The sequence below is a fragment of the Tubulanus polymorphus genome, chromosome 3 (genome assembly GCF_964204645.1).
Source record: "Tubulanus polymorphus chromosome 3, tnTubPoly1.2, whole genome shotgun sequence".
NCBI classification, from domain to species: domain Eukaryota; kingdom Metazoa; phylum Nemertea; class Palaeonemertea; order Tubulaniformes; family Tubulanidae; genus Tubulanus; species Tubulanus polymorphus.
In genome coordinates, this window is record NC_134027.1 from 16,250,406 (window position 1) to 16,274,335 (window position 23,930).

The 23,930-nt window shown below is 37.1% G+C and overlaps 1 protein-coding gene across 11 annotated transcripts in view; it reads right to left on the reverse strand.

The window, feature by feature from the left end:
* The window catches only part of LOC141901878 (ELKS/Rab6-interacting/CAST family member 1-like), a 237,058-nt gene that overhangs the window by 89,253 nt on the left and 123,875 nt on the right, over positions 1-23,930 (reverse strand). For all 11 annotated transcript variants that reach the window (XR_012618869.1, XR_012618870.1, XM_074789418.1 and 8 more), the window contains one exon: positions 20,609-20,744. Coding sequence is in view for 9 of the 11 variants with exons in the window: in XM_074789418.1 (XP_074645519.1) it covers positions 20,609-20,744 (136 nt within the window). In the remaining 2 variants the exon portion in view is untranslated. The remainder of the gene's footprint in view (positions 1-20,608; positions 20,745-23,930) is intronic.

A 23,930-nucleotide genomic window follows, 5' to 3' on the forward strand; every position in this document is an offset into this window, starting at 1 on the left:
TCAAAATATGTCTATCATAATTCCTTTAACTTATAAATTCATTACAAACATTACATTTAATTTCATCTTCATGTTTTTTCCTTTCATTTGAATTTTCTGGTGTTTCAAAATTGATAACATTTTTTTTAATGATTTGCAGTTTTTTCAAGATGAGATTTATTAGATTTATATATACATTTTTTTACAATATGTACAATAATATTGATTTCATTACCGTCAATTTTTTCTGTTTGGTGTTCACTCTCTTCATTCAAAAGAAAAAAAATTAAAAGTGGTGGCGAGTCGTACTCTCGTCCTCTGGCCTGAAACCCACATTTTCTCATTACTGTATTTTCCGGCCAATAAGCCGATTTTCTAGCCTCAGATTTTTACCCAAAATATCGTGATCAGCTTATTGGGCGGATACGATCTAACATAAAAAATCACTTCCTGATCTATGCCACTCTAATGCTCTCAATGATCGTCAAAATCAAGAAAAGTGGTCGATATTTATTTGAGGTCATTATTTACTACCAATTATAATCTATTTTGAACTATTTTATTTTTACTTTGATTGTTCTATCACCGCACAGCGGCAATGGTATACATTTATATAACGCGCGAGTTCATCGTACTACCACGTGTCAGTTCATACATTAGTATATATGCAAATCAGCAGTGAGCCGCGTACTGCGTGTATGGCTGTGTGTATAGTAATCAGCTGAGTGAGTCTATATATAGCACAGTCACTCGGCGATGATAGTATACACAGCACTCTCACACATCGGCGGGCGCTACTGTCAGCCTCTTAAATCGTCAATTAAGACGAACTAATTGACAAATCAGTGAATTAAAATCTCTGATGAAGGGCCTCGGCTTATTGGGCGAAGCTTTATGAAATCCATGTATTTTAGGCTAAAAAACTGCCCTCGGCTTAATGGCCGAGTCGGCTTATTGGCCGGAAAATACGGTACTTATTTACTATCGAGTTATAAATGTACTTACCATGACCACCGGATACAGTCTGCTCTCGGCACAATTAATTGCCAAGAATCCATGACATAGGCCAATGACCATGCAGTCCATGGGGTACGAGCTTCACATCCATGTGTTAACACGATTGTTTTGAAGCTGTTCACAGACTGAATCAAATGCCAGGTTTAAGCAAAGGTTTAACGTATATTCATGAAAACTGACTAAATAAACGTATAGGACGTTGGGAATTGGCTCTTCAAGTGTATAATTTTTCTGTTGAACACCCACCGGGTAAGAAAAATGGTAATTGCGACAGTTTAAGTACACGAGATTATGATAAACCTCCTCCTCCTAGACCCGATGATCCATCACAAGAAACTGTTTTCACAGCAATGACAAATGGATCTCAGTCTTATGAAGTGTTTGATTATACTAGCGTCGTGGTGGCTGAGTTAACTCCTGATACTTATAAAGAGATTGAACTGATTAACTCTTTCGATTCCATTGTCACATTATTGCGAAATGAGCGGTTGGTCGTAGCGGAGCCATTCTCGCGTTACTGTGAGTTGAGCTTTCAGTTTGAATTTCGCGCTCTTACTATACTTTCGCGATAAATGGCAGCACGTTATGGCATTAGAAGCCTCCGAGATATATTGTGGAGCCATTTCCGTAAAATTTTCGCTAGAAATTATACGTTTGATGTGAATTTGATGTGAATTTATCAACTTTTGATATCCTAACAAACATGAACGCCGAACAGGTAATTGACGAATTATTTGCTGACAGAGAATCAGATAATAATGATTTTTCTACGGACTCTGAACGTGATATTAGTGATTTTAACGATGGTGAAACTGAAATGGACATAACCGATCAAGGCCCCGACCCTATGATAAAGAGGGGTGCCCATATAGATCAACGCCCCAGGGCACATACGATTTCAGAATCTGAAAGTGAAAGTGATTATGATTTTCCCTTACCTGCCATCCGTGGACGTGGTCGAGTCCGAGCTAGGGCTGCAGGTAGAGCTCGAAGAGGTGTTCAATGTATTCGAGGGGTTGTTGGTCGTGGCAGAGCCAGAGGTCGTGGGCAAGGGCCTGGTCGCAATGACTCAGATGTTGAATGGCGGGACCACTATGGCATAGCTCCTAATTAGTTACCTCAATTCGCGGATGTCAATGGTGGATTGCCTAGTGTAGACTGTAATAACTTTAGGCCAGTCGATTTTTTCTACATAACATTTCCGCTGGAATTGATCGATATGTTGACATCTGAAACTAATCGTTACTATAACCAATATGCCGCTTCGCCGGAAGCAACCTCTATGAAAAATCGTTGGATACCGGTTACGTCAGATGAAATGCAAGCGTTTCTCAGCCTACTGATTCTAACTTCACTGTGTAGGAGAGGTTCATACCAGAATTTCTGTACAACAGACACTCATTGAATTACCAGGAATTCCCAGTATTATGAGTAGAAATCGATTTCTTGACATTTTACGCTTTTTCCACACTGTTGACAACACCACTGCAGTTCCGTGTGGGTGAGTTGGATATTACCGATGCTTCAAAATCCGAAACGTGGTTAGGCATTTATCACAGGCTTGGCAAGATGGCTATAATTTGGAGCGTGAAATTTCAGTAGACGAAGCTATTGTGGCATTCAAGGGACGTGTCGGCATGAAACAGTATCTCCCCAAAAAACCCAAAAAGTGGGGTATGAAAGCCTGGGTTTTGGCAGGCAGTCGAACAGGTTATGCATATAGGTGGCAGCTTTATGCAGGAAAAGAAGGCAATAATATTGAATGCGACTTAGGATCACGTGTAGTGCACGATCTAACAGCCGGTCTCGCTCCCGGTCATGTGTTATATGTTGACAATTTTTATACAAATGTGACTTTGTTTGAAGATCTCAAAACCAGAAATATTGGCGTGAGTGGAACTGTAAAGGCAATTCGTGTCCGTAATCCTGCCATAATAAAACGTTCTGTAAAGAACACCAGGGAAGCTGAACTTAGACAATTGTCTCCTGTGTTCAAATATAACGGCAATGTGTTGGCAATTGGATGGATGGATAAACGTCCTGTCACCATGTTATCTACTGTTCATTCATCCAATGTAGTGGAAAAACACATTCGTGATCGCCTTGCAGATACAGGATTCCGGACTGTTGAAAAACCTGTAGCAATTGCAGATTACAACATTTTCATGAGTGGTGTCGATCGTAATGACCAACTGAACTCGTACTTCTGTAATGAACATAAATCATTCAAATGGTGGATAAAATCATTCCTTCATCTGTTCACAACTAGTGTCACGAATTCATTTATCTTAGACAAGGCAGTAACGCCAGCAGCTGAACAGAAATCAGACAGGGATTTTCGTCTAACTGTAGCCCATCAGTTACTAGAGGGCTACGCAAGAAAAGTGTCAAAAGTCGGTTGGCGTCCGAGTCGTGGTGCTGAAAATGAACTTCGGTTGACCGAACGGCATTTTATTACCCGAGGTAATGGATGACAAGACTGCATAGTATGCACAAAGAGAGAAAACAAACGATATTTGTGTTGCAGACAATCATCATTTGTGTGTAAAAACTGTGTTCCCAATGTACCGTTGTGTGTTCATCCATGTTTCGAGATATACCACACCATGAGAGACTATAAGCGCCATTTTGAAACTAATTATGCAGAATAGAATTGTATAAAAACATTGGTTTTATTCATTAAAAAAAAATGCAGGTAAGCTGTGCATTTTATTACAGTATTCTTAGAATTTATTGTGGTGTTTGGGTGTAATTTTTTTAGCAATTTTTTAAAAATTCGTCAAAAGTCACATTTTTCAGCAATTTTAGTAGATTTTCACCCAAAATATGGAACACACTAATAAAAATATTGGCATCATCTAAAACTTTGGAATGACCTCTAAAAAGTTTTCTTAGACCACAAATGTGTCACTCTGATAATTTAGCCTGTATTTGAGGTTGAAAAATTGCATTCATTAGTCTAAAAATGGGCCCTGGAAACTTGGTTTGGCAGGGACCATTGTTGCTTGGAAACTGGGTATCGAAAGAGTTAAACCTGCCAATATAACTCACTTACAGAGGAATTGCCCTGAAGTTTGTCACATGTTGGAACATAAGTTAGATCCATCATATGCTGTCAACGATGAAAAACTGTTTCGAAAGCTCAGTTGGAGGGCCGACCAATATGGTATTATCGATGGCACGTTATATTATTTGTATACGCCTAGAGTTACTGGTATTCCTAAAGCTGAAAAGGTCATCAGTTTTTGAAGTTCCTAGGTCATTACGGTCGGAAATATTGAAATCTTACCAAGATTCATTAGTGGGAGGTTGCCACCAGGGTCGAGATCGTCTTTATGGTGTTTTACGTAATAAATATCATTGGGATTCCATGTATGAAGATTGCGGGAAATATGGTTCCACTTGTGAGAATTGCCAACAGGTCAAACGGAATTATCATAGTCATCCAACACCCTTACAACCATTACCAATTGAAGGCTTAGTCTCCAGATGGCACATTGACTTCCTTTGCAATCTTCCGGAGACACCTGATGGTAATAAGCATATCCTACTCGTAGTAGATAGCTGGAGTAAATGGCCCGAGGCTTTTCCTCTCAAAACTCAAGAAACAACAGAGGTAGCAAAGGTTCTCTTTAAAGAGATATTTTCGGGGTATGGTGCGCCTCATTCTTGAGTCTCTGATTGCAGTAAAACATTTATGTCTAAGTTAGTTGGAGCTCTCTGTGAATTGTTTCACGTGAAACAACATTTCACCGCTCCGTACCATCCTCAATCAAACTCAGTTTGCGAGAGAACTAACCAGTACATTTTGCAGTCGCTTAGGTCGTACTATAACCAGGACCAGACTAATTGAGATACACTAATGCCAAGTGTAATGATGAGTTATAGGCATGTTCCCTCAACTGAAGGTTCAGGTTTTAGCCCTTACCACATGTTATTTGGTCAAGAAATGCGTCTACCAATAGACACGGCTTTAATTCCACGGCATTCGTTAGCTACTGATCATAAGGCATACTTATCACATATATTAAGGCAGCTGGTCATATCACGAAATATTGCTAACGAGAATATTAAGAGCTCAAAATAAGTATAAAACTCAGTTCGATAAAAAGGCATCAAAACCTCAGTTTCAGATTACTGATCGCGTTTGGCTAAAAGTCATGAAAGTTAAGAAAGGAAAATCACCAAAACTGTGTAAAAAATACGTAGGTCCCTATTTCATTCAGTCAATAGCTAACAAAGGGGCTTATCAACTACGAAGAATATCTGATAACGTTTTACTCCCATCGCATGTCAATGGGAATCGTCTGAAGTTATACAAAGATCTTTCATCACGTCCGAATTATGAAGAGGTCGCATGGGATGGTTCAACAGCTGAGGAAAACCCTGAATTATTCGACAAGATTCATGGGCACTTAAAATATAAACCTAGCAATCTAGCTGACACTCCAACTGACACTCAAATTTCGGCAGACGATAACAAAGATAGACCGGTTGTTACTGAGACTTTCAATGAATCAGATATTCAGAAAATTCTACAGTACAAACTAGAAAATGGTTTATGTAAATATCGCGTAAAATGGAAGTCAGATTTAAATCGTGAAAATTCTTGGGAATTAGGAAAATGGATCCCAAATAAACTCATTCAACACTTTCACGAAAACTATACGGCATCAGGCAAAAAACGTAAGAAACCGTGCAGAAGTAAGTTTTTTGATCGCATAAAAGACGTTGCTGATAATAATCAGGGAAATCAAAAAGATCGAAATGATAAGGAGAATGACGCAGCAAATATTATAATCACAAATAGAGATAGATGTCAGGATAGTGAAGTAGAGATACGTGAAAAACCTAGAAGAAAATTAAATGGAACCGTAATACAGGGTGTATATGTTACTAATGATCGACTCCAGGAATTTGATAATCAGATATCTAATGAAGACTCATCAAATAATGAGAATGTAAATAGTGTATATTGTTCAGCTCGATCGAAAACTCACCAAGATCATGCAATTGAGGAAAGTGTTAAGACTAGTTCAGATTCAAGTAATGTCGCTATCGAAGAGGCTATACGGACGGGTAATCGTCGAGCATTATGTCCATGCCCTACGGGAAAAACGGTTGTTGCTATAAAATTTCAAAATAATGTGCTATTCGTCAAATATTACCATGACAGTCCATGGTACCGGGCATCAAAACGAGATTGGTTTGAAGTAAGTGATTATGGAGAAAGTCTTGAACATGTATGGGGTATATATCATGTCATCTTGGAAAATGAAAGGCCTCCCACCGAAACCGAGCTCAAAAACATTATACCTACTGCCGCTCGAGCCGTATCAACACGTTTCAACGACCAGGGAGTCTAAGAATACTATGTTTCATTTGAGCGGTTTGCACCCCCTGCATGGCTGCCTTGGTATGAAACACCTCCTGGCACACAAAGTCACTACGCTTCTCGTTTAAAATCAATTTCTTCGAAACTTAGTAGTAGTTCAGAGTTGCCACTTATGTGAAGCTAAAAATCCGGAAAATAAGTCGGGGGTCTGGGGACCCTCCCCCAAAAATTTTTTTGAAATTAGAACGCCAGGAGATGCGTTCTGGCGCAATACGCGTTATAGGCCTCACTTTCATTACCGCCTATAGATCTTTTTTTCAAATAGCGATTGGTTCCGTCAAATACACCGCATATATAAACCAGAGAGCCAAAAAACAAACGAAGCGTCAGTCGATTTCGATCATCGCGTCATCTTGGTTTAATCATAGAACCATGTTCTATGGTTTAATCGTGTACTGCAGGGTTGTTGCCACTACGTGGCAGCACAATACGGCTTTTTCGAACCCTCTACGGAGCCGTCACGTTTTGATGTTTAGGGTCGAATCCCGAATTGATTTTATTTTTTTCGCGATGTTTTCTTTTGTGGTTATTTGACTTCTCCCGAAAATCCGGAAATGAAATTGGATTTTTTAAAAATCCCGAATTCCGGAGAAATCCAGAGAAGTGGCAACACTGGTAGTTACAGTAGGTTTTCTTAAGCTTTCCGGATATCATATGGATATCAGCGATGAATTGATAAGCTTATTACTTGTACGTATATTTTCAGTTTATTTACGCCCTGAACAGTTCGAAGATAGTTCATACATTCAATTAATATATACTAGTCATTTAAAGTAGAGTACATGAAATCTTTCGTAAAAAACATGCAAATAACCTAATTTTATATCTAATCCGAGACATATTTGAGAGGAGTGTACAGTACGGTATGAATTTATCTATGGTATAATATAACGTGGATTAATTGAGACTGCGATGATATGTGTTAATACAGTTAAATTATGCTGATGGTGTTATCTTTTCTCAATTACTATGGTTATTCTTTTTTTACTTCTGACCACTTTTTTGGATGATGATCAGTTTTTTTTCTTTTGGTTGACAAGGGTAACTGTATTTGTGTTGTGTCATTGCCTGAACACTGCTCTGATGTCAGAAGTTGCACGTTACTATCATTGTGTCATGAAGTTATTTCCAGTTAGTAATCGAAAGATCTTCAAAACAGAGAAATGCGTACCGGTCCTACTTGCAATCACCAACTGGACTTCAAGACGCTATAACTACACAACACGTCGCTAGTTCTGTTCCTTCGTTGCAGAATCAGCCAGAATTCGGGAATCCTTTTGCAGATCATTCAAATACTGTTAACGTATCATCGCACCGTCCGTATATAACGACAACATGTGACTCTTTCGTGAATGACTGAGAATCTGGCCATTACTGTCCAGCGTTTGCACATTTTCGCGCAGTGAAACTCAATCTATCATGTTTTTGCGATGAAAGGAGTTTTGATGAGCTTTCAGCATCTACGTTTTCCGCAAATTTGGCGGACCAATAAAGTTATAATAATCAATCTCATTCCGGGATGCAATAAAGATTGTACATATAAGGTTTAACTGCCTTGTTGTTCCTGATGGATGGAATCCTGTACCGCTGGTGTAAATGCTAGTTCCCCAGCCAGCCTGCCTACAACAACCAGCCGGTACAGGGTGAAAATATCCGAACTTGAAACTAAACCTACAGTTGAATTTAAAACTGATGAAATTAAGTTTACTGACTTAGAAATCCATAGCAGCAAAAACAGTACAAATCTCATTTCTAATGAGTAACATATATTTATTATAGCGAACGTTTTCGGGAGTTACATTATCCCCTCTTCAGATTGGGATGCATAGTATTTAATGCATCAAAAAATGAATTGTAGTTAGAGTTGATTCGAAAAATACAGAAAATGTCATCAACATATCTAAGGTACAATGTGGGTCTGAATTGCACCGACTGACACTGGTAGTACTAATTTCGTCTCACGCGTATATAGAAAAGCTTCTAATACTGGATTACTTTTGAACTTTAATGCAATGTGTCCTTACAAATGGAAAACTGGTCTTATCAACACGATGCTTTTTCGTGCATACAATATATGCAGCAATTGGAACATTCTTTCGGAAGAATTTGATTTTCTTAAGAAATTATTCAAACTTAATGGTTATCCTAGCCATGTTTTTGATCACTGTGTTAAAAAATTTCTCGACTCTAAATTCGTTACCCAGCCTAAAACCGTTGATGAGAGTAAAGTTTGTCTTTTCATTTCCATACCGTTTGTGGGTTTCCCGTCTATTCTATATGCTCAAAAATTAAAGAAACTGTTTAAATCGAATTTCGAAATAGACCTTCAATGCTCATTCGTAACCACTAAGATTAAGAATTTCTTTTCACTTAAGTGTCCGACTCCTAAATCCTTGAAAGCTATGGTTGTCTACAAATACACTTGTTTATGTGATATAAACACTGCCTATATAGGTAAAACAAAAAGACACCTAGTAACAAGAGTTAAGGAGCACAAACTTAAGACTTCAGCAATTGGCCAACATCTATCAAACTGCCGTGACTGTCAGGTCTCGTTTAGCGAAAAGAATTTCAAAATTTTAGATAATGGTTCCTCCGATTTAGATTGTAAAATTAGAGAAGCACTTTTTATCAAAACTCAACAGCCCTCCCTTAATCGACAACTATTCGAACACGGTTCAGGATTCATTCTCAATGTTTTTAGATAATTAACCACTACTCAAATATCTTCACTCAGTAATTTAGATTGTGTGTAATTAGTTATCTTTATATTATGATTATCTTGTCACTCAGTAATTTGAAATTGTTTGTAATTAGCTTCGTCTTATTCTATATAAATACCAGTATGATATGTAAATTCAATCACTTGCGCTATGCCTGAAGAGGGGATAATGTAACTCCCGAAAACGTTCGCAATAATAAATATATGTTACTCATTAGAAATGAGATTTGTACTGTTTTTGCTGCTATGGATTTTTAATTATCTAGACTCTCTACCCAAGATTTACTGACTTAAAGGTTATTAATAGTTTCACAATTGGATAATTTTCTATAGTAAAAGTTGTGAATAATATTTTTTCTGCTAATTGAAGACCTTTTTGACAAAACGAGTGTGTGGATTGTAGCCCACGCGTGACCCGCTCAGTAACACGCAAAATCTATTACTGATACATACACGGTGAATGACGCGTGTATATGGCGTTATTGCCGACGAGACTGTAACTTATGTTATCGACGCTCTTCACTGTGCCCCAAACTAAATACACATAATCAGGCTCTAAAAACGGATCGCTAATGCGAAAGTCCAAAAGAATTAATGACGATTAATCATTTTACTTAGTAATAGCTGGGATGTGTAATGAGATGGAATACAGACGCTTTTAATTGCAGGAATTAGGCTATTCAATTCAGCCCGTACATCAAAGGTTACTGCAACAACAGTAAGCTGAACACCAGTCAACATCAACTTTGATTCGGTCGCAGAACAACCCGCAATAGTTTAAGCCTGATAAAGGTTCTGCGATCGATATTACGCATGCCCACTGGCATTCATCGAACAATGAGGAAGAAGCTGTACTTTCACATATATTTCTATAGAAAATCGGTTCAAATTCAACAATTTCTTGCGAAATTTGTCCAACTAGGTATGTATTTTTATTCTTCTATTTCTCCGAAACCTGGTATCGGAACATAAAGTATTTATACTGTGAATAAAGTCTGTTTTTTTGTGTTAAGCATATGTTTTTGACAGTTCGCTCTGATTCAGGGTTTAGCGTTTTTTGGGCCTCGAAGATGTTAAATATTTCGGCTCAGACTCGTGCAGCTTTCATTTCTGGCGTCATGTTGTTATGTTACGACACAACTCATACACTACACAAAAAATGATCTTTAAAATGTGCATTTACTACATAATAATGTAATTTAAAAACGCTTAAAAATTAGGCCTACACTTGAGTACAGTAATACTAGCCATTTTTATAGCCTAGTTTACGGTCACCGTGTCGCGAAGTGCGAATATATTTTTTATTATTGATCAGTATTATTAACTACGTCATTGATTGATTGCAGTGGCATCGATATGTTTGTTTAATTTGTGTTCAATTTTTGGTGTGACATTTGTTATGGAACACTCTGTATTGTAACCTTGGCTACTGCTGCCATCTATAGGGAAAAATGTGTGAATGCTCACTTGCCAGAACCGGAAGTGAAAAGAACAAATAAAAAGTCATGAAAACTAGAAAAACTGGTCGTTAAAAGTTACTTCTCGGCTCAACCGAAGGGACAAGGATGGAATTCAAGACACACCGTCGCTGAAATTTTGAAAAAATGCTAATAAAATAAGTACATGAAATCTTTCGTAAAAAACATGCAAATAACCTAATTTTATATCTAATCCGAGACATATTTGAGAGGAGTGTACAGTACGGTATGAATTTATCTATGGTATAATATAACGTGGATTAATTGAGACTGCGATGATATGTGTTAATACAGTTAAATTATGCTGATGGTGTTATCTTTTCTCAATTACTATGGTTATTCTTTTTTTACTTCTGACCACTTTTTTGGATGATGATCAGTTTTTTTTCTTTTGGTTGACAAGGGTAACTGTATTTGTGTTGTGTCATTGCCTGAACACTGCTCTGATGTCAGAAGTTGCACGTTACTATCATTGTGTCATGAAGTTATTTCCAGTTAGTAATCGAAAGATCTTCAAAACAGAGAAATGCGTACCGGTCCTACTTGCAATCACCAACTGGACTTCAAGACGCTATAACTACACAACACGTCGCTAGTTCTGTTCCTTCGTTGCAGAATCAGCCAGAATTCGGGAATCCTTTTGCAGATCATTCAAATACTGTTAACGTATCATCGCACCGTCCGTATATAACGACAACATGTGACTCTTTCGTGAATGACTGAGAATCTGGCCATTACTGTCCAGCGTTTGCACATTTTCGCGCAGTGAAACTCAATCTATCATGTTTTTGCGATGAAAGGAGTTTTGATGAGCTTTCAGCATCTACGTTTTCCGCAAATTTGGCGGACCAATAAAGTTATAATAATCAATCTCATTCCGGGATGCAATAAAGATTGTACATATAAGGTTTAACTGCCTTGTTGTTCCTGATGGATGGAATCCTGTACCGCTGGTGTAAATGCTAGTTCCCCAGCCAGCCTGCCTACAACAACCAGCCGGTACAGGGTGAAAATATCCGAACTTGAAACTAAACCTACAGTTGAATTTAAAACTGATGAAATTAAGTTTACTGACTTAGAAATCCATAGCAGCAAAAACAGTACAAATCTCATTTCTAATGAGTAACATATATTTATTATAGCGAACGTTTTCGGGAGTTACATTATCCCCTCTTCAGATTGGGATGCATAGTATTTAATGCATCAAAAAATGAATTGTAGTTAGAGTTGATTCGAAAAATACAGAAAATGTCATCAACATATCTAAGGTACAATGTGGGTCTGAATTGCACCGACTGACACTGGTAGTACTAATTTCGTCTCACGCGTATATAGAAAAGCTTCTAATACTGGATTACTTTTGAACTTTAATGCAATGTGTCCTTACAAATGGAAAACTGGTCTTATCAACACGATGCTTTTTCGTGCATACAATATATGCAGCAATTGGAACATTCTTTCGGAAGAATTTGATTTTCTTAAGAAATTATTCAAACTTAATGGTTATCCTAGCCATGTTTTTGATCACTGTGTTAAAAAATTTCTCGACTCTAAATTCGTTACCCAGCCTAAAACCGTTGATGAGAGTAAAGTTTGTCTTTTCATTTCCATACCGTTTGTGGGTTTCCCGTCTATTCTATATGCTCAAAAATTAAAGAAACTGTTTAAATCGAATTTCGAAATAGACCTTCAATGCTCATTCGTAACCACTAAGATTAAGAATTTCTTTTCACTTAAGTGTCCGACTCCTAAATCCTTGAAAGCTATGGTTGTCTACAAATACACTTGTTTATGTGATATAAACACTGCCTATATAGGTAAAACAAAAAGACACCTAGTAACAAGAGTTAAGGAGCACAAACTTAAGACTTCAGCAATTGGCCAACATCTATCAAACTGCCGTGACTGTCAGGTCTCGTTTAGCGAAAAGAATTTCAAAATTTTAGATAATGGTTCCTCCGATTTAGATTGTAAAATTAGAGAAGCACTTTTTATCAAAACTCAACAGCCCTCCCTTAATCGACAACTATTCGAACACGGTTCAGGATTCATTCTCAATGTTTTTAGATAATTAACCACTACTCAAATATCTTCACTCAGTAATTTAGATTGTGTGTAATTAGTTATCTTTATATTATGATTATCTTGTCACTCAGTAATTTGAAATTGTTTGTAATTAGCTTCGTCTTATTCTATATAAATACCAGTATGATATGTAAATTCAATCACTTGCGCTATGCCTGAAGAGGGGATAATGTAACTCCCGAAAACGTTCGCAATAATAAATATATGTTACTCATTAGAAATGAGATTTGTACTGTTTTTGCTGCTATGGATTTTTAATTATCTAGACTCTCTACCCAAGATTTACTGACTTAAAGGTTATTAATAGTTTCACAATTGGATAATTTTCTATAGTAAAAGTTGTGAATAATATTTTTTCTGCTAATTGAAGACCTTTTTGACAAAACGAGTGTGTGGATTGTAGCCCACGCGTGACCCGCTCAGTAACACGCAAAATCTATTACTGATACATACACGGTGAATGACGCGTGTATATGGCGTTATTGCCGACGAGACTGTAACTTATGTTATCGACGCTCTTCACTGTGCCCCAAACTAAATACACATAATCAGGCTCTAAAAACGGATCGCCAATGCGAAAGTCCAAAAGAATTAATGACGATTAATCATTTTACTTAGTAATAGCTGGGATGTGTAATGAGATGGAATACAGACGCTTTTAATTGCAGGAATTAGGCTATTCAATTCAGCCCGTACATCAAAGGTTACTGCAACAACAGTAAGCTGAACACCAGTCAACATCAACTTTGATTCGGTCGCAGAACAACCCGCAATAGTTTAAGCCTGATAAAGGTTCTGCGATCGATATTACGCATGCCCACTGGCATTCATCGAACAATGAGGAAGAAGCTGTACTTTCACATATATTTCTATAGAAAATCGGTTCAAATTCAACAATTTCTTGCGAAATTTGTCCAACTAGGTATGTATTTTTATTCTTCTATTTCTCCGAAACCTGGTATCGGAACATAAAGTATTTATACTGTGAATAAAGTCTGTTTTTTTGTGTTAAGCATATGTTTTTGACAGTTCGCTCTGATTCAGGGTTTAGCGTTTTTTGGGCCTCGAAGATGTTAAATATTTCGGCTCAGACTCGTGCAGCTTTCATTTCTGGCGTCATGTTGTTATGTTACGACACAACTCATACACTACACAAAAAATGATCTTTAAAATGTGCATTTACTACATAATAATGTAATTTAAAAACGCTTAAAAATTAGGCCTACACTTGAGTACAGTAATACTAGCCATTTTTATAGCCTAGTTTACGGTCACCGTGTCGCGAAGTGCGAATATATTTTTTATTATTGATCAGTATTATTAACTACGTCATTGATTGATTGCAGTGGCATCGATATGTTTGTTTAATTTGTGTTCAATTTTTGGTGTGACATTTGTTATGGAACACTCTGTATTGTAACCTTGGCTACTGCTGCCATCTATAGGGAAAAATGTGTGAATGCTCACTTGCCAGAACCGGAAGTGAAAAGAACAAATAAAAAGTCATGAAAACTAGAAAAACTGGTCGTTAAAAGTTACTTCTCGGCTCAACCGAAGGGACAAGGATGGAATTCAAGACACACCGTCGCTGAAATTTTGAAAAAATGCTAATAAAATAAGTTTTATTTTTATGCTTATCGCCCGTCCCCGCTCCATGAGCAGAGATGCTAGGGCCAAAGTACCAAAATTCCGGAATTTAGAACGGGGGTCTGAAAAATTCTCCCCCAGAAAAAATTGTGCGTTTTTGCATCGCCGGAGATGCAGTATCGAGATCGGCATCTTTCATCTGAAAATACTACGGCAGGCACTCGTTGTGCTTCACATCCCTCGCTGCCTTCTTATGCCGCGTGCTATCCGGGTGACGAAGAATATCTTTTTTTCCCGCCACTACCGTATTTGACCTGGTCTTATTGACATCGGCAATCCTAAATTTCCGGGATTCCGGATATTTCCGGAAAACTAGCATCTCTGCATGAGAAAATGTAATCTTTAAATGCAGAGAGATATCAACTAAGATCTTTTTTGAGCCGAGGAGAATCGTACAGATGTTGATTTTTATCTAAATAGCGAGCAATTATGCTGATCTATACCAGCATCAGCAATCTTATTCAATTAGCATTTTCTTGTTTTTTTAGTTATGGATCTTTGTTGTTTGTGTGGAGAAAATGCAAAATCTCCGGATTGCTGTCCTATCAATAAAAACCATTTATTCAACATTGATTTTGTGCAGTCAAAAGTTTATTAATCAATGTTTTATAGTGTACTGCTGTCATTGCAAACTGAATTTAAACACTCGATGGTTGATTGATCACTTCTGTCAGAGCCTTTTGCAAATTGTTTCTGCAATAATAATCATTATTATCTTAATATGTCCAGTTTTATCTGGATTTACTAATATATTATTTCTAAATAAATATAAAAAACTAGGGGTCCAGGGACACCATGCCCACTTGGGAAGTGGTTCCAAATGCTCAACAATCTAACAATTTCAATATTTAACGCCCCCTGGTGACCATATAGAAAAACCAATGACCTTGAAACTCACCACAATCATAGAACTTGTCAGCAGCTACGATTGTGTAATTGATTGTGATAACAAAATATGCCTCGTTACCAATTTAATATGGAAATACTTTGTTATTCTACTATTTAACACCCCCTGGTGACCATATTCAAAACCCAATGACCTCGAAACTCCACACTCGAACCACAATCATAGAACATGTCATGAACTACAACTTTGCAATTGATCATGGTAACAAAATATGCCTACGTACCAATATAATAAGGAAATACTAAGTTATTCTACTATTCAACGCCCCCTGGTGACCATATAGAAAAACTAATGTCCTTAAAACTCGCAACAATCATAGATGATGTCATGAGCTACAACGTTCCAATTGATTGTGGTTACAAAATATGCATAGGTACGAATATAATAAAGAAATGCTAAGATATTGCATTATTCAACGCCCCCTGGTGGCCATATACAAAATCCAATGACCTTGAAACTCACCACAATCATAGAACACGTTATGAGCAACATTTTTCTAGATGATTGTGGTAACAAAATACGCTTAGGTATCAATATAATGTGGAAAAACTTTTTCCCACTTACGAATGAGGATGGTGACACCAAGATGGCCGCCAATTGCGTCATAATTGGCTGATGAAAAATACCTGTCTTAGGTTTAAAACATCCCTTTCCAAATACCCAACACAAATTGCAATAAGAAATGGTAAACCAGTAGGAAGCTACAGGACTCAGGATTCGGGCCAAAAATTAACATTTTTGGGCACTGAAAAGGTCACAGGACGGCCATCTTGAGTCTGATCGACCTAATTTTTGTTATGCTGATGGGCCCTGGGGGGATACACATATATCCCAAAGATCAAGCTAATTGATCAAAGCGTCTTCCAAATTTCCCTCAAGAAGTTCAAAAATGTGTAAAAAGTGCTGATTTTGGCGAACAACAATGGCTGCCAGTCGGCCATCTTGATTCTGACAGGGCCAGTTTTTGGGCTGAAGATGGGTTTTGGGGTAGATACATGTGTAACCCAAATATCAAGACGTTACCTTGAAGCGTCTTCAAAACTTCCCAAAATAACTGGATTCCGTCTACGGACGGATAGACGGACGGACGGACGAAAAGTGAACGCAATAGCCCGCTGGGACTAAAGTCCCAAGTGGGCTAACAAGAGCCCCAAGGGGCACTATGGCCAGCCTGTCGGCTTTTCATAAAATGGCAAATGACGCATTCTGTGGCTTAACCAGCTCATAGACTAGTCAATTCCAATAATAATAACCATTTACACAATTCAATTGTGTTTTCATAGGTAGCACAGACAGCAACTGGAGCTGGCAGGAACAAATACCTCAGATAAATCCTTTCCCCTGGTCTTATTGATTTGAATGCGAAATAGAATTGAATTTTCTCAAATTTGCTCAATAAAACAAAATTGAATTGGATTTGCTATTTTACCTTGTTCAATAAAGTGAAATTGAATTGGATTTGATATTTTTGGCAGAATAAAATTTGATTGAATTTGCATATTGAGCACATGGCTAATTAGCATATCAAGGTCAATCTGATTTAAGAAAAGGCTATTTTTTCCGGACGTTGCACAATTGTCAATGATATTTTCTATACTGCAAATAAAAATATTCCTCCCAAAAACCAAATCAACTAAAGATTTCACAGAAATCGATATTGAAATCATAGAGGAGTCATTGCTTTCTGATTGGCTTTTTAAAACAGATATTTTTGCAGTCAGTTTTTCGTGAAAAAGCTCATATAAATTTTAACGAGGCTCTTTTTCAAAATTAAGCTTCATAGGGGTTGGAAATGGATAATGCTTTAATGAATGATTGTATGGATATATGCTCAGTTGCACAGTCAAAGAGCCTTTATACTGGAAACCATGTCATTTAAATTCCCTCCATTTGTATAGAAATAGGCTCAGCCCACGGCTGGCCTAATCATTATAAAAAACCTGTATGTGTGTTTTCTCGTGGTCTCTGGTCAGCTGAGTCTGAGTAGTATCTAGGCCTATACGAAAAATAAAGTGCCTGAATTAGATGGAAACTATTCTGAAATTTCATTGATTCAAAAGGAACTGTTCTTGGATAATGGAGGATTTTGCACAGACTACAACCAAATGTATAAAATAACGAATTATATCCTTGAATAAAGTATCAGACTCACTAGAATAGGCCGAATTAATTGATCCAGAGAATTCCCATAATATATTTCCGTATCGATCTGAACCAATTCGTCACTATCAAAGAGTAGATCATCAAAATCGTCATCATTTATACTTACGTATTTATTCTATAGATATTTCAATTTTCAATTTATTTTCTTTGAAAATTGAAATATCAATAGAATAAATACGAAACAATTCCCTGATTACAATAACACCGTTGCCATTTTTAACAGAGCGGAAACAACCGAATTATGACTGAGCTTCCCGATCTCGCTGGCTATCGCTTATCCGGGCGTGACGTAACAAAATAATCGCCGACGAACCGCTATCGGCATAAGGGCAATAACAACGCACATTCAACAAGAGCAGTATGATAGTGTCAGTATTCCATACCATTACACTTCCATGGTAATAGTTAGAAAGTTTTTAGTGTTGCTCAATGTACTCTAATCTGTAAAAACTATACTATGCACGTACTAGACTTTTAGAGCGCACATAAACACTGAGTATATCGATTCAACACAGCAGCTTATGTTGAATCAGTGTAGCACGTGTACTCGTCGAATTCAAATCACCTATATGCAAACATAGAATTAATCCGTGATCACACCAAGAAAATATATACCGAACTTTCGGCCAATAAACGACAAAATCTATTTCCCGATATCTATATACGGATCTAAATCAGAGAATAGGCCTATGTAAAGTGCTATTTCAACTAGGGGTCCAGGGACCAATGCCCACTTAGGAAGTGGTTTCAGATGCTCAACAATCTTGCAATTTCAATATATAACCCTCCCTGGTGACCAAAGACAAAAACCAAATACCTTGAAATACACCACAATCATAGAACATGTGAGCAGCTACGATTTTGCAATTGATTGTGATAACAAAATATGCTTCGTTACCAATTTAATATGGAAATACTAAGTCATTCTACTATTCAACGCCCCTGGTGACCATATGCAAAACCCAATTACCTTGAAATTCACCACAATCGTAGTACATGCCATGAACTACAACTTTGCAATTGATCATGGTAACAAGATATGCCTATGTACCAATCTAATAAGGAAATACCTAGTTATTCTACTATTCAACGCCCCCTGGTGACCATATAGAATAACTAATGTCCTTAAAACTCACCAAAATCATGGAAGATGTCATGAGCTACAACTTTGCAATTGATTATGATAACAAAATATATAGCATAGGTACAAATATAACATAGTAATACTAAGTCAATGTATTATTCAACACCCCCTGGTGGCCATATACAAAAACCAATGACCTTGAAACTCACCAAAATCATAGAACACGTTATGGGCTACAACTTTCCAATGGATTATAGTAACACAATATGCTTAGGTATCAATTTAATGTGGAAAAACATTTTCCACCCTATGAATGAGTACTGATGACACCAAGATGGCTGCCAATTGCATCATACTGGCTGATCAAAAATACCTGTCTCAGGTATAAAACATCCCTTTCCAAAGAATACCCATCACAAATTGCAATGAGAAATGGCAAACCAGTAGGAAGCTACAGGACCAAGAATTCCGGCCAAAATTGACAATTTTGGGCACTAAAAAGGTCATAGGACGGCCATCTTGAGTCCGATCGACCCAATTTTTCTTATGCTGATGGGCCAACAATGGCTGCCAGTCGGTCATTTTGATTCTGACAGGGCCAGTTTTTGGGATGAAGATGTGTCTAGGGTAGATACATGTATAAACCAAATGTCAAGACATTACATTGAAGCGTCTTCAAAACTGCCCAAAATAACTGGATTCTGTCTATGGTTGGACGAACAGACGGACCAAAAGCGAACGCAATAGCCCACTGGGACTAAAGTCCCAAGTGGGCTAAAAATGTATACATGGAACTATTTTAAGGGCGGACTAATACAGTTTTACTTCTAGACAGGGGCGGCGCTACTTAAGTTTCAATTTTTCTATTTCGGCAATATTTGATTAACCAAGCAGCAAAAATTCACCATATACGAACTCATCCTTCTGTGTTTCATATTCAAGCACCTGTGAAAGTTTCAGAAGCGTGCGATGCATTAAACGGACGTCATCGTTTGACGTGACGGATTTCACGATAACAATAGTACTACGTCCCCTTATCCTTAAAATGAGGTTAAAATGATGTCTCTAATTGGGATAGGTCAGTCAGCGTGTTGGGCACTGTGCCACCAAGCCTATACTAATGCAAAGTTGAGCATCTCTGTACATGCATATGAAATATCCTGGAGTTATTTGAACAACACTTCTGCACAATGAACATCAGCATACCATCAATACATACACGTCATCATATACACAATTCAATTTGATTTCACTAACATATGCCATTTCCTGAGATTTCAGTCACTAGACCCAGGCAACTTTTATCATGACGAAATTGTTTCAAAATAAGCGGCCTGGCTTTCCTAATTGAATGTTCATAATTTGAGCCCTTTAGGAATGAGCTATCAATTTTGGCCTAAGTTGTCAGGTTTCAAACATAAATGTGGACTGGGATTTTGCACAGCCTTGAATGAAACTTAACCTAATTAACATGTACTAATTTAGTAAGTATCACATATACTAATTATATATTACATGTACTAATCATATACCCACTATTGTGGCAGCACATCATCCCAAAAAGAGGAGCTGATTCAGTAAGGTATCATAATAAAAGACCAATGGTTGACTTTCAAGTTTGCGCACCATAAAGAAAAAAAAATTATGAAATAAAGTTTTGGTTAATCCGCTCAATTGACCCATTAGTGGTGAAAATACAAGCTACTGAAATTGCGTTTGAGTGAGCTAAAAATATAGCTAATAGTGTTGAGCATACTGTATTAACTCAATGACTACGTTAAGCCGCTGTCAGCGGCTAGCCGGTATTTACCGTTGCATACAGAAAACCGCTGGACGTCACAAATGTAAACACTGCCTACGTTCAAACTACACGTGATTTTAACCAATCAGAATGCAAGTAAACATTATTATCATAAATTATGTGAGGGAATTCCATGGAATCCCCTATGCAACGGGTCATAGACACTATTGATCATGGGAATCCCCTGTTAACCAAAATGGCGGAAATTCCATCTGCTGCGAGCGATTTTGAATTTGGGTATTCCGGAGTGAATGAGTTAAGCATGATAGCAATGATGATCAATAGGCCAGAATGTTGACATTGGCTCCCTTAGAGAGTTAAGAGAGGTACCTTCAATTGTGTACTATCATCAGATATGCCATCTTCTCTCTTTCTTGCTTCCTCTAAAAGTTGGGCATTTTTCTTTTTTTCAGTTTGTTGATTTCGTTTTAAGCTTGTGAATTTTGATCGAATTTCTTTCAGTTGACTGTAAAGACATAAAGCCATGTCAAACACTCTTTAAGGGCAAATTGTACTGTCCGTGATTACTTAACTAGTAGAAACTTCAGTATAAAATATAGTTATTTAGTATACAATGGTTGGACTGGTTCCAGTTGCGAAAAATTACGAATCCTTTTTTGCGAGGAGTTAAGTCAATACCATGCAAACTGATTTTCATCGGAAATGGTCTCTCAACGCAAATCATCCACGCAAACATACATGACGTTAGTGAATAAGGCAACAGCCCATTGACCCGGGTAGAGACCTTGAATCACGGACCTGGATTTGGTCATTCCATAGCATGGAATGTCCAGGTGCCGATTGAGGGATGAAAAAAAGAACTAGGGGTCCAGGGACACCATGGCCACTTGGGAGTGTTTTCAAATGCTGAACATTCTAACTGCTTCAATATTCAAAGCCCAAATAGGCCAAAACGTAGTCTTTTCAAATGAAAGATCACCACCAGTCAGCCATTTTAGATGTCATAATGATAGATTCAGATAGATTAGATACTGGGAGATAAAGTCCAGGAGCTTATTAAGCCGAGTGTGCATAAAAGGTTAAAGCTTGGCAACATTTGGGAACCTATGAAGGAGATGAAAATATTAAGGGTAACTGTTGCTGGTTGAATTTTTAACCTTGATAATTAAAATCAGCATGAAAATACCAGTCGAGTGCAAAAACAGAGTTAAATTATCTTTTCATTCCCCAGAGTAGCATCCTAATTGGAAAATTTCACAATTATACATTTTTGACACCATAGAAGGGTAAGAAGTATGTTGCCATGGCAAGTAAATAACAATGAAAAAAAATTGCACCGCCAATTTTCTGAAACTGCAAGGTTCCTACTTTCTAAAAATCATGGGTGCCAAGCTTTTCAGCTTTTATGTTCACTCGGTTCAATAAGCTCCTGGACCTAATATTAATGCTCTACATAAAATACATTCAATGTAATAGACCAAAATGTAACTAGCTTTAATCACAGGCACCAGTCAGCCATCTCCAATGCTACTATAAACTAGAATCATATACATTAATAATACCATCATAAATTCTCATGTGAAATGTAAATCCTCTTTATGAATTACATTCACAGTAATAGGCCAAAATGCAGATTTTTGGAACCAAAGATCATCATTGGTTTGCATAAAGTTGTGCATGCACTCTTTTACATTTTTGCAAGCTGCTCATGCACACATTTCTGCTCTTGGTTAAAAGTATGAGCTGATATTTTTGTTCATGCATGTCAAAACACATGTGAGCAGAAATCCAAGGTATAAATTCTTGCTCATGTCCTCAATATATAAAGAGTTTTTTAACTTCATATTGGATAAAATATAATTAATTGCATATACTAGACTTACAATTACTATAGCTAACCGGCTTACAAATACTCTATACGATATTTATGCATAATAACAGAAAGTGGATGTATTTTATATCTCATAATTACTACGGTCTTAGGCCGTTTTTCTAATAGCTTGGTTTATTGGGTAGACAGTGAAATATCATTGCGGAGGGAGAAATAAAAATAAGGAAAAATTTACAATAACTTTTTGATGGAAGAGTGAACTGTCGATAGGGCAATATACATATGTCCAAACAAATTATTCTTGGGAAGTTCGAATTCTGCACGCTGTGATCAAGAAAGAACCTAGCGTTTTTCAATTTTTTCATCATTAAGGCAGGATTCTCATTCGGCAGAGGTTAAAAATCTTTTTTTGTTCATTTTTTCAGTGAGTTTGTTCCACAGACAGAAATAAAAATAACACTTTTTAAAATTTCAGGAGGCGGTTCCAATAAACCAAGCTATTAAAAAAGCCTTAGCAAATGGCACTGGACAGTCAGGTAAATGTTAACCAAAGACTTAATGAATTAATGCCACTAATTTGAACTGATATTTTTGCAACACAAAATAACTGGGGAAATACTAATTGTGGCGGTTTAGTAGTTGCATTAGAATATGAAAATCTGCATATATACAAATGCATCTTCTGATAAATTGCAGTCTATATTTAGCAACTGATCTCGAGATAATTGGCCAGCTCTACATCTGAGCACCCAAATAGAGCAGTTTCTATTAGTACTGCTAAAAATGGACAAATTTTTCAAACAACGACAGCTTTTTTCTCCCAGGGAAAAAATGTCCCCGGAAAAAATGTCCCAGTCTATCATTACTAACTGTGTAATGTAGTTAATTTAACATCATAATAAAACCAGAGAACACCAGAGAACAAACTTGGTAATACATTTCAATAACAATTCAAACATTTTTACAACAAATAATGGCTCTACATGTATTTTGATTATTTGTAAACTAAATTTGAAATCTCCTTAATTTGACGTAATTATTGAAGCAACTGTGCATTTACTTTATAACTTTATATGATTTTCTACATTAATGATATTCTTGCCGAGGATTTTAAACTGTTATACATTTGCAGATCTATATGCGTAACTAAAATTGATAGACTCAAGCCAATTTGTGGGTAGCTTACAATTAAATCCAGGTTAGGCCTATACTGGTTTTGAAACAATAGCTCGAGCAACTTTACGAGCAAGTCTCAAGAAATTCCAGCTCAAACCAGTTCTGACCAGTGGGAAAAAGGCTATATAAACTCCAGAATCTAGATTAGAACTTCAATCAGATGATAATCACAATTGAGTGGGGAGCAAGGATAGAATATGAACACGAGAAAGAAACTGCCAGGTTGTTGTTGTTTTTGTTGTTGTCAAAGGTGTACTGTTATTACTACTAGTGTTATTGGTGATAGGCAAACATTTCTGATTATTTTCTTCTTCCGTTAAAAAAGCAGTGCTTAAACAACGCTTTTTTCGGCCTTTCGACAGTACCACTGGTCATATGTGCATGTTTCTATTGAACCTTCTCGACATGTACTTTAACATGCATGAGCAAGAATTTCCGCTCATGCCTACTTTGTAATATGATTTAAAGATATTCCCATGAGCAGTAACATCTGATCGCATGATGAAGAATAATGGGTGCATGAGCAGTTTGCAAAAACGCAAAAGAGTGCATGAACAACTTTATGAGCAACTTACAGAAAGTGGGTGTATTTTATAGCTTGTATGTGATACGGTATCGCTTAACCCTCCTTCTAGAAGGGCATATCTAACAGTATCAGCCGGTGCTGCCATCTGCATAAAATCC